Source organism: Meleagris gallopavo, chromosome 3, assembly GCF_905368555.1.
Source record: "Meleagris gallopavo chromosome 3, MGAL_WU_HG_1.1, whole genome shotgun sequence".
Lineage (NCBI taxonomy): Eukaryota > Metazoa > Chordata > Aves > Galliformes > Phasianidae > Meleagris > Meleagris gallopavo.
Window position 1 is genome coordinate 76,449,698 of NC_139406.1, and position 12,227 is coordinate 76,461,924.

Consider the following 12,227-nt stretch of genomic DNA (forward strand, 5'->3'; position numbering starts at 1 on the left):
TTCATTCATTAATGGTCAAGAAACAAATCCTGTGCTTTCCATTCAAGATTTACTTGGGAGTTTACCTTGAATTTACACAGCTATTTAAACTGGAAGGAAACAGAACTCTAGAACTCCTTCCTTGACCATGCTCAACTGCTGAAAAATTAGAATGGAAAATGCAGACCCTCGCTTGAACTTTCATGAACTTGAACTTATGACAGTATGAGTAAACATTTTCATTTTATATTTAAGGGAGCATTTCATTATTACCCCCAAATAAATCTGCAGTGTCATTTAAATGAGTGGTGCTGATCTTCCCATTGCTGTTGGTTGCAGTCTCTAAAGCCAGAGTGAGTCAACTAACATGAGATCTAGCAGAAGGCTTGGATTTTTTATTTATTTATTTATTTTTGAGGTGAGGGTTTAGCAGTACCCTTTTTTTCTTTTTTTTTCTTCTTTTTTTTTAACAGGCATGTAATTCCACTGGAACAGCTCCCTTAATTTTACTTATTGTGTGGTTGTAAAATTATTTGATGTATGGAGAAGTGAAAGGATTTTGTTCCCAAAGAGCAATGACAAAATAAAAAGTAGTCCTTTTGCCATCAGCCCCTAGCCCTTCATATTTCCATGCATACTACTTATTACTGCATGTGGGAGGTCCAAATGAATGTGCAAACCTCTCTTAATATAATTCAACACAACTACCAAGCTATGCTGAAATGTAGTTAGCAAGGTTAGGTTGATTCTGCCAGCCTAAGAACTAGCACAGTCTCAGATTCATTAGAAACATAAAGGGTCATTACATGCAAGAATTTCAGACCCACATTTTTAAGGGGAGAAGGGAAGAGAAAAAGCTCAGCAAATTAGTTGCCTCATACTAACATTTACTGAAAAGTTTTAGCAGCTAACAGAATATTACATTTCTCTTTTTTTCCTCCCCACTAAGAGTGTAAAGTAAGAAAAGCAAACAATGGCATAGCAGGAGTATTGAAGCTATCCAACTACTTATTAAATAAATCATTTAAAGCAGAATTCCTCTCCTGTAGTGCTGCAGGAATTGACTAGGTCTTGGAAAATGATGTTAACTTAGTGAGCTTTCACCCTCTCCAGGGCATAATTATTTACTACCTAATAAATTATCAACAGTTATCAAGTTTGTTTCCCAATAAATCTGGCCTTAGTGACTAGTAACAACAATAATACTTCGATTCACTGTGCATTTGAAAGACATCACTTAGGAATACCATAAAGTGGTCCTCATTAGTGAGCTGAAATAGAATGCCTTATGGCCCGTTTACAAAGAGATAAAGACACTTAATTATCCAGCTGTAATATAGTTCCTTAATAGTTTCTGCTTGAGACAGCAGTTTTGTGAGTAACCAGCTATTCATGGAGAGATGAGAACTAAAGAAGTCTTTCACAAACTGCTAAAAGAGAGATTAACCACTGGCTTTGTTTAATATCTCTGGTGTCCATATTTCTTTAACTGATTTATATTTTTCCACACAGAAACCCTAAGGTGCAGTTAGTGTTTCTAGTTGAATCATGCATACAAAAACAACTTCATTAACAAGCCATTTGGGTGACACTAGCAGTGTTGTTGGCTGGTTTATACATGGCTGATATTCCCTCTAATATCTTCACTGTAACTGAATAATAGCATTTTCATAAAGCAAAGTGAAGAGGGATTTGGCACTGAGATATACTGTAGGAATGAGAGATGGCAATTGGTTTCAATATTAATAACCAAGAACTGAAATATAAAAATATTCACTCAAATTGTTCATTCCTCAGTATTAACAAATATTGACCCCTTGCTGTCACCATTAGTAACTCAATAGGGATAAAATATAGGAATCCCCAATTCTGTTTTGAAGAGCTCTAATATTTTTCCCACTGAAAGATACATTAAATAATGTACTTCAATTAACTTATCTAAGTATGGTATCTCTATTAAAACATGGTCTGACTTGATCATAATTAAAAAATTTACTTGCATTTTATTGTACAGTGAGTCTATAGCACATGAACAAATGAACCTATGAAGAACAAAACAATACTGGTGTTGATGTGCAGGTGTTTCCTACACAACTGCACAAATACAACTGCAGTGTCTTTCTCCTCGGTGGTTCTGTACATAGAAGACAAGGAAGACAAGAGTATTTTCCATGGCACTCAGTAAATTAAAATTCCATTTTTTTATCCCTAGATTTCAATATTTCAAAATACTGATATAGGCAGTTATTCTAAATAAGTGGAATGGGCTTATAATAGTGAGGTTTGTGAATCATGGGTGGAAAAATGTGATCTTTTTTCATAGCAATCTTCTGCAATAGCATAGAATAGGTCAGTTGGAAGGGACCTTCAAAGATCGTCAGGTCCAACTGCCTGATCACTTCAAGGTTAACGACAATGAGGATAATGTCCAAATGTCTCTTGAACACTGACTGGAATGGGGCATCGGCTGCCTTGCTGGAAAGTCTGTTCCAGGATTTGATCATCCTCACACTAAAGATTTTTTTTCTATATCATTGTACAAACACATTGTCATCCTTAGCTCTGACACCTTTGAGTATCTCTGTAATGCTTTATGGCAGAATAAGAGAAGTGTGGAACACAAATGGCTTCAGTGCATTAAAACAGGTTTTATTCAAAGATCAGGCTGCTCTAGCTTTGCCAAGTCAATTTAATTGTGTTTTTATTTCATTCTTAATCAATAGTAGGAAAAAATAATAAAAATATTTAGAATTTATAAATAAAGTGTCATGTTTTGTTATTTGTGTTAGGGTTATCCAATTCCAGCCACAAAAGAAAAAGAAAAAAACCTATCAGTTTATTCATGTATTTCTTTCTTTTAACCATACTTAAACTGTGTGGATCAAGGCACAATCTTTATCCACATCAGATCTACAGCTTGCAGCTAAAATTGGTCATAAACTTCTTAAATTATCAAAAAATCTTGTTCTGATTGCTTCCATGCTTCAGAAGAAAAATGAAGTGACTGGTATGCCATACAAGGTTCCTGCCTCATGAGTTACACTATGTCATGTTAAAAAAACGTTAACAAAGTTAGGGATGAAGTACAAAAAGGAGACAAGCATTAAGGAGTTAAAAGAGATTTCTAGTGAAATAGTTACCACAGATTATATCTCAGATGAATACCAATATCATTTTTGCTGTGCAAATAAAACCAGTAACTGTATCATACAATCTTATTCTTCTATTCTGCGTGAGTACAACACAGAAAATTCATGTTGCTGCACACAATTCAAATAGTAAGACCTAAAATTATCCTTAGGAGAACCTGAATCTTTTAATCTATGTTGGCATTCTGATAAATCTTTTCTAATTTTCTTTTTCTTTTTTAAAAACTGACTTGTATTATAGAAGTTGTCTTTGAAGTCTTGCTAATGAAATAGGCCAGCTTCTCTGCTGGGGTAATTTTGTTAGTGCCAATGGAGTTTCCCCTGTGTCTGCAACCTCCAGGTCATCTCTTTGAAGTTCTCATTCTATCCTCAATCTGTACATTTCAGTATAAATTTTAACATGATAACAATATATGCCCTACGAAATAGAATACTTAAGGTTTAATGTTTTGAGTAAATGAACTGCTATGCATTTTAAAAGTAAGTATTCTAATAGAATAACATTTTCCATGCAGCATTTTCTAAAATATGAAATCTGCTCAGAAGTCTAGAGATTTGAACCTTTGCAGAAATGTCAGACCCACTAACGAAGTTATTTACTTCACAAACTCAATAGGCACTTCTGGGGAGGTAAATTCCTGGCATATGTGTGTATTATTTTGAGAATTAAGCTTAGCTTCTCATCAGCATTCAAGAGGAAGCTAATGCTTTATTTCTCCCCTACTAGGAGGTCACAAAAACAGACATTCATGACAAAAGTTTCTTTACATTTCCATTAATCTTAAGTGCATGAATTTAGACCAAACATTTTAATAAGGTATGCTAATATACAGTCTGACAGAAAATATACATTAAAAAAAAAAAAAATCCGAAATCAGAAAAGGACAATAAATGTTAAATATAAAGTTAAATGTATTTCCACACTGAAATTTTAGATTCCCTTATGCTGTGGGTAGGAGTACTTATGAAGTTATGCAAATCAGTGTTAATATGATAGGCACACTAGGTCAATTTTCTTCTACTGGAGCAAAAAAGAAAAAGTATTTGAAGATAGATGAGACTTCAGACTGAGCACATTTCGTGACCTTTGGCTTTAAACATAATTTCCCACTGGACTAATGCAATTTATGAATTACTTAGTTTCAACTTGGGTATACTTCCATGATGAAGATATTATTTATTATTTAACACAATTTGCAGTGCATTCCTTGCAGTTTTTTCAGTCAACACTAAAAATCCTTTTGAAAAGTACTTTTTTTCTGATCTGGAAGCTTAGTAAGTCTCTCAAATACCTTTTATTGTCTTAGGTGTTTATTTGTTGATGGTAAGAGCAATGTGCCTAAATCAACAGAACTTTCATGCTTTTCATACTCTGAAACACTCATAATACCAGTTGATAGTGGGAGAAACAGAAATTTAGATGGACTTCCTAAAATTTTAGAACACACAATCTCAAACATGATATTTTCATCCAGAGAATTGTGAAATCTCATAGACAGAAACAGAAAGCGATTGGTAAGCCAAGGCCTCATGTTTTTCCATTCATACACTTAAGACTAAAATGCTTTATCCATCCTCAGAATAATTTTCAAAGTACTGTGAGGAATGAGTAGTTTTAAGAAAATGAGAATCACAAAGTCTTTGACAAACTTTGCAAACAACTCAATGATCTATATCCAATTCTTTGTTATCTTCTATAAGTGAAGGACTTCTACAGCTTTGCAGATAGCTGTGCAGTACCTCTACAAGGATGAATTAAGCCTTCAGCTCAACATTTCTTTTTCTCTAGTTTTCTGTTGCAGAAATGTTACAGGCATTTGTCTATTTGTCTATTTGTCTTTTTTTTTTTTTTTTTTTAGATATGAGTATGGAGATTACTTAATTTCTAGAAAGTTTCTTTACATTTCCACAATACTGAACAGTCATTTCAAAGAAGTTAGTGCCTGAAAGCACTGCTGTTTTAGAAATTCTATTTTAGAAATTATTGACAGCCCCTTTCAAGTTTGTTTAGCCTAAAACTATATATAAATAAGCCATAGACACAGGCCAAAATGGAGACTTGTGTGTCCCCACAGTATCCTGCATTTATTTGACTCTTTGTAATCTTTGGGACCTTTCAGATTTTCTATTTTTATGGATTATATGCATTTGAAATCCTAGAATTACTCACTGTCAGAGAGAGGTGGGTGGTATTTTGGAAATGAAACTCACAAACAATTTGTGCTTGACAGGTGGCCCCCATCTCAAAACTAGCCTTCTACAAAACCAGCACTGAAAGTGGGATCTGGATTTTATCTTTCAATCCATCTGTCTTTTTAAAGATTATCCTCTTTCTTACTTCTTTTTTTCTCTCTTCCTCGTTCCCCTTTAAGTTCTTCAGAAATCCTCACAACATTTATCTAGCCAAGGTTGAAGTACCAAAGCAGATTATACTGTAGGATGTCATCCAGTATTAGGGACTATGTTAGTTAAGCTTCTCGGAGTGTAAAACTAAACAAAAGCAGTCTCTGTTCAGTGCTATATCTTCACACTAGCCACTAATTTCCTCACAGACTACTAATAGGCAGACTTCTGAAAGTCTTCTAACTTACTTAAACTAATCTAAAAATAAATATTCTGATACAATTACATCATTACTGGAATAAATTTATCTCATGATTTATAATAAAAAAAAAACGATTGGTTTAAAACAAAGTCATTCAACAGTAATTTTACTTAAAATATCTTTTTTTAATTCCTAACTTTATTTCACAAATTGGAAATCCTGTGTATTATGAAATAAGCAAAGGAGATCATCTTGCCATATGTGACACTTTTGTTTTTATCACTTGTTTTTAGATTTCTTGAGACTGGCAAGAGTTTGTAAAATATATAAACATACACGTTATGTAAAATGCACAGTTGTACACTTTTAATTTATGGTGGGAAATCCAAAAAAGGTACTTAAAGACATTCTCAAAATACTGAAGTTTTAGCCACATTTTTCAATTCCTCTCATCTCCTGTTTTCATTCCTGGGAAGTTACTCATCTGTAACAATCTTGCCTCTTAGACTTGATGCCTTGCTTAGGTCATACTTCCTTTCAAAGATGAGTACCAACAGTTAAAAACTTGAAGTTTTTAAGGGAGCACGTCTTTTGCTAGCTCTTCATCTTTATAATAATTCAAAAATCTTTATTAAACTCAATGATATCTAGCAAGCAAAACTTCACATAACTAAATATTATCTTTTGTCAATGAAAGATATCTGTTACTGGGACTCCCTCTTCTCTCCAGAGTTGGTGTTTTTGTAGGTTTACATAACAGTATATCGTACATACTTTTTTTTGTATTTTACAGCTTTCTCTCCTCATATGGAAATCGTTGCAGGTCTGTAATTATTTCCCTTATGCTATTCTGTTCTGGATCATTTCCATTTCTGCTATATGCCTTATGAAATTAGATGACCAGTATTTAACAGTATAAGACAGAATGGGTGTCACTGATGTATGTTTCACATTTTGCTATTGTCTACCTCCCAGTAAACACTTCTTATGACATATTTTATGTGTTAAGCATAAGTGCACACATAAAGACTTCTGAAAGAGTAAATTTCATACTTTTGGTGAGAATTGTGAGTAGCCTTAGTTGTATTTCACAGCACATGTACTCTTCTATTTTCAACACATATTTGCATAGACTGAAGCTGATAGCAATTTTTACTACAATGATTTAGTTTTCTGCCTTCATTGGAATAGTCTCATACTCCAGGATATTATTTTAACTTAAAATATCTGGCTTCTTTTCAGCTGTGGATATACTTACCAAATACATTAGTCAGCTCAACTTAGACAGTTAGTGGAAACTTTTCTGCAATTATTTCTTTTAAATTTTTCTCAAAAAAAGCATCCAAAGAATATTCTTACCATGGTAACACACAAAAAAAATTAGTAATGTCCAAAACTGAGGGTGAGAGTTAAGCAATTAGGATTATATTTCAGCATTTAGCCATGCTGAGTACCTTTTACTTCCACAGTTCCTCAGCTGTAAAAAAAAACTGCTGAAAATTCAGGTTTTCAGACATCTGAATTTGGATCCAGGAGCCCAGCTTAAAACATCCACTTCTGAAATCCTCATTCAAAGTCTTTATAAGAAGCATCTGAGGAAACTAAGTTTAGAAAAAATGTTTCGTTTTTTTTTTTTCTTTGAACCTAATTTGGAATATTTTGAAACTCTTTTTCTAATCTTAAAGAGAACTTGCAGTAAAGATCCATATGAAAATAATATATATTTCATATTGATATTAATTTTAGAATACTCCTGAGCTCTATTAGAAAACCCTGAACACAACTTTGCCAGGTTTCTTTGCCAAAAGATCGCAAAACGTGATAAATGAATTGCATTGCATCACAATTTTTCTTTAGAGATATGAGAACAGCCTACTATGAAGGATGTTATTTACTTCAAAATGCTGGGGAACTGTCTAACAGAATAAGCAGAAGGGAACACTTAGAATAAATAGGAGGAGGAAAAAAAAAAGTAGTCTATCAACATGGGTCCAAGCAGGAAACACTTCCAAAGGATGAGATGTAATCCTCGCCACTGGAACTATTCAGATTTAAGCCACACAAGTTGCATGGGAATATGCAGCGGAGAGAAAACCCACACTGCCTTGAGCTGAACAGCATGAATGATATGTTTTTCTGCCTATTAAACCAAACATTGAGTAACAATGCAGGTAATTTTTTTTTTTAATTTTTAAAAATTATTTATAGTAATTAGAGCTCTAAAATTACCAAGAGGAAACAAGCTGGGAACCTTGGAGTGCTGGTACTTAACCTCACATAAACCTTTCTTTAACACTTCCACACTCACTGAATGACTAGCAGAACTTGTGCATCTACAGTTACTCTGTATTTACCCTGAATCTTAGAAAAGGTTTGACTACCTCTTCGTCATCAGAGAGGTTTCTTTGATGTTTCTTTTCCCAACTTTCTTTCCCCAGCAGTAGTTTTAACCTACTACTTGGCATATCAGACACAACTGTTTACCCCCTTTTAGTTGTTAATCTTAGCATGTGACCTTTGCTGTTACATTCTCCCTTACATCTCTTATTCCCTCTATTCTATATAACCTTGCCCAATTTTTCGTAGTTATTAATGTGTTCTTTCCAGTGTCTCATTTTCTTCCCTCACAGTGATCTCCAAGAAACATTTGTCTCTTTCTGCCATCTGTCTTGGATAGTCCTGATGAAAGGAATGTCTGTAATATTTTTAGCACTAGAAAACTAAAATCCCATCTCAATTTCTTTCTCAATGCCTAGAAGAAATGTGTTTACTAACATAATCAAACTTGAGAACTGTCCTAGATGATTAGTCATTCCTTTCTTTCAAAAGATGTTATTTTTTTTCTTATATGTTGATAATGTGTCTTATGTACTCAGAAATAAACTAGATCTAGAAAAACAGGAAAAAAATACAATCCTTTATTATAAACAAAAACTCATTCAGTGGAAGAACTTCTTTTGGATGGCTACTGCACCTCAAGTTCCTACAACTGAATTCATCAGCTTTAAAATACATTTATGTGTAAGGAATTCTGATTTACTTTCCTTTATTTTCTCTCCAATAACTGTAAAGGAACTCGAGAGTTGACACCCATAAAGTAACCATCAGTAAACACATTTGGTCACAGCAGGAGACAGATGATCAAAGGAACAAAATAGTATTGATAATGTGAAGTCAATGAAATTTTGTCTTACAGCAACTAAGGTTACGGTATAATAGCTTAATGATATTAAATTTAAATAATAAGATATGACAGTTAACAAAAGGGTTGGCCTCAGAACTGTCTAAACATTATTTGATTGGTGGGTTCTTATCTGGTCTTGTGTTCCTGATTGTTATCATGGAATCATGTGAGTTATTTTGGTTAGAAAGGACCCACAAAATCATCAAGTCTAATCATAACATTACTCTGCTAACTCCATCACTAAACTCTGTCCTTAAGCACCACATCTACACATCTCTTAAGTACCTCCATGTTCTTCTCTTGCTTGGAATAAGCTCACTAAGTTATATTAAAAAATAAAAAAAATAAAAAAATGCAGCATTTAAGAAAGAAATTTCCTAGTATTTGTAATGTTTTAAAATTCTGCTTTCTTACCTCCTTCCTTAGAACAGAGGGTAATTAGAGTATGAACTGTATCCATCAATTCAAGCTGCTGCTTCTGCAGAACACTGTTATTAGTTGTTGCCTTGTTTAATTGCTTCTCTAGTTCCTGGATTATGTAGCTTTGTCGAGTGACCAAACTCTGTAGATTCTCTTTCTCCTCTTTCAAAGTGTCCATCTCTTCTTTATGTCTTTCTTCCATTTCTAAAATTTTGTGCTCAAGTAAACTAAAATAAAATAAAATATCAGCAGATATTATTTCATGGTAACATTTTTCACAACACAGAAAGTATAGCTACTTTATCTTCACTGTAGAATTCAAAACAGAAATTATTTATTCTAAAATGTCATAACTGTTAATTCAGCAAAAGATCTCCATCAAGTAGATAAATATGATTTATCTCCAGTGTTCAATCTTGTAATTGTTTGCTTTAATATGGTGCTTGAAAAATAAAGATCATGGAAATACATGTCTAGTTATTATAACCATCTGAGTGTATAACCATACAGACTAACAATTTTTTATTATTGGGGTTCAAGCAGAAAAGTCTAAGGTGGGCAAAGAAGGGAGAAGTGAAGAAAATGTCATTACTAGTATGGGTAGTTCAATTTGATGAGAGGTAAAAAAAGAGTAAACTAAGGAATTTTTGTGAAGCCTTTTATGACAGAATGGAAGTAGGTAAGTACTAGAAGCTATCAAAGGATGTGGAACTCACAATAAAAATATCATTTGATGTCCTCTGTGAAGCTGAGAATAGAATTGTGTATCAGCTGAGTGCTATCTGCTTCCACATTTCACAGCTAATACCTGTCAACAGTGAACAAGATGTTTTTTCAAGCCCTTGTTTTGATTCTGTGGTGATGCACTGGGTTAACATAATAGGGTTTTGATAGCTAGGGATGGGAGAGGCAGCCTCTTGGAGGAGACCAGGAGCTGTCCCAGCTAACTCCAAAAGGAACATATCTCCGGCCAGAGCTGAGCCAGTAAGCAACATTTGTTGTGCCTCTGGGAGAGCAGATTGAAAAAAGGCATGAATACTGCACAACAGTAGCTGAGAGGACTGAGAACATATGGGAGAAACAGCAGTCCCCAAAGCCAGGGCAGAAAGGCAGGAGGTGTTCCAGAACAGTGCAGAAGCTCCCAGAGCCCAGGAGAGGCTTGTGGTAGAGCATTTTGTCTCCCTGAAGCACCTGGGCATCACACAGAGCAGATCTCCACCTGCAGCCATGGAGAAGGCCATGGTGCAACAGTGGATGTGGCCTGAAGAGCTGCAGCCTATGGAGGGCCCCTGCAGGAGCCTGGGGCCAGAGCTGCAGACATGGAGAAAAGCCCAAAATGGGTCAGAAAGGCTGAGGAATCTGTCACTTGTGGGGACCTGTGCAGGAGCAGAGCAGTCCCAACAAATGAACCATGTGGTATGGTCCCATACTGGAGCATTTCTTGAAGAGCTGCAGCCTGTGGGAAGCCAATGAGGGATCAGTTTAGAAAGAAAGGCATTTTGTGAGGGACTCCACAATGGAGCAGGAGTAGAGAGTGGTCATGTAGGAGGTGCAGAGCATTATCTACTGACCACAGCTCGCATTCAATTTCCCTACACTGCTCAAAGGGAGGAAGAAAAAGGTGGTGATTGCAGTGGGAAGATTTTTTAGTTTGCTTTTAGTTTTTCATCACTCTTGTCTGTTATCAATATACAATAAAGAGAAGGCATGTAGTATGTACCATGAGAAAGTGTGGTAGTTGTTAGTTGCCCATCAATGGTAAAATACCAAAACTGGGAGCTTAAGAGAAAGATTTTATTAATATTAGATAAATAAATAAATTTGTCTTCTCTGCTACTTTCTTCTGTTTGGTAATTCTACTGTAAATGCCAAAAGAGGTGTTTCTCATGCTCAAAACCAACTGGTTGTTACAAACTTCCCAACGAACTGCTTCCTGTCCAAGATAGTTCTAGATTTTATTTATTTGCACTCTTCCCCCACCTTTGTTTTTACTTCTGGGTAATAGATCAGTGGCAAAATGCCTGCATAATTTCAGGTCATTTAACCTAACTGAAGAATGTAATAAAATCCATATGGAGTTGTTTCTACTAGATATCACAGAGCTTTAATATGAGCTGCTACAAATGATAACAATGCAATGATTAAATTCAGGCCCTGGATTTGCTGTATAAGCTGGAGTAATATAAAAGGTTTTTTTTGATTGTTTGTTTGTTTTTTCTCACTAAATAGAGGAAATCAAACAGCAAATCTCTTTCTGAAATTATGAATGTGGGACTTGCAGAGATATTCAAGAAAATATACTCTGCAAGATCAACATATCTAGTTCTGTGAAAATAACATGAATCTGAGTGAGGAGGAAGAAATGAAAGAAGGGGGAGGGAAAACACTTTTTCAGCTTCATTCCCAAAAGCAAGGGTGAACATGATGTTTCATTCTTAAAGTCTCATTAGTTGGTAACAAAAGCAGAACAAGAATTTCTGCACTAGAATTTGATAATAAAAAGTTCCAATATGAAAAATGCATGGATTCTAAAACCAAATATGTTCAATTTTTGTCACATCTTGTCATACCTATGGATTATTTTTTTCATCACATGAAATCTAATGTTAAATACAATACTTATATGCTGAAGATCTACTTGGAGTTTTGAGGATATTTCTGTGAAAGTCTTTGAGCTTTGTTATGCTCAGACTAATTAAGGAATTTTGACATAAATGTTTGAAAATTTTATGATGACAAAGTTGGTTTTAGTCATAAATCACTATTTGATAACATTAGAAAATTTATATGCAAAATTTATTAATTTTACCATATTTTCACAAAAATTATTAAAATGCTCCTTTTGACACTAGATCTTAATTTTTCTGATAGATTGTGAGTTACACTAGTATACAGATTGGATCACAAAGCAGTCCCTGGGCACAGTCTGTGTTTGAATAGGTGCTAGATA

The 12,227-nt window shown here is 34.4% G+C and overlaps 1 protein-coding gene across 1 annotated transcript in view; it reads right to left on the bottom strand.

The window, feature by feature from the left end:
- ANGPT1 (angiopoietin 1) overlaps positions 1 to 12,227 on the bottom strand; it is a 159,281-nt gene that overhangs the window by 60,935 nt on the left and 86,119 nt on the right. Inside the window, exon 4 of the mRNA XM_085221571.1 lies at positions 9,272 to 9,504. Coding sequence (XP_085077697.1) covers positions 9,272 to 9,504 — 233 coding nt within the window. The remainder of the gene's footprint in view (positions 1 to 9,271; positions 9,505 to 12,227) is intronic.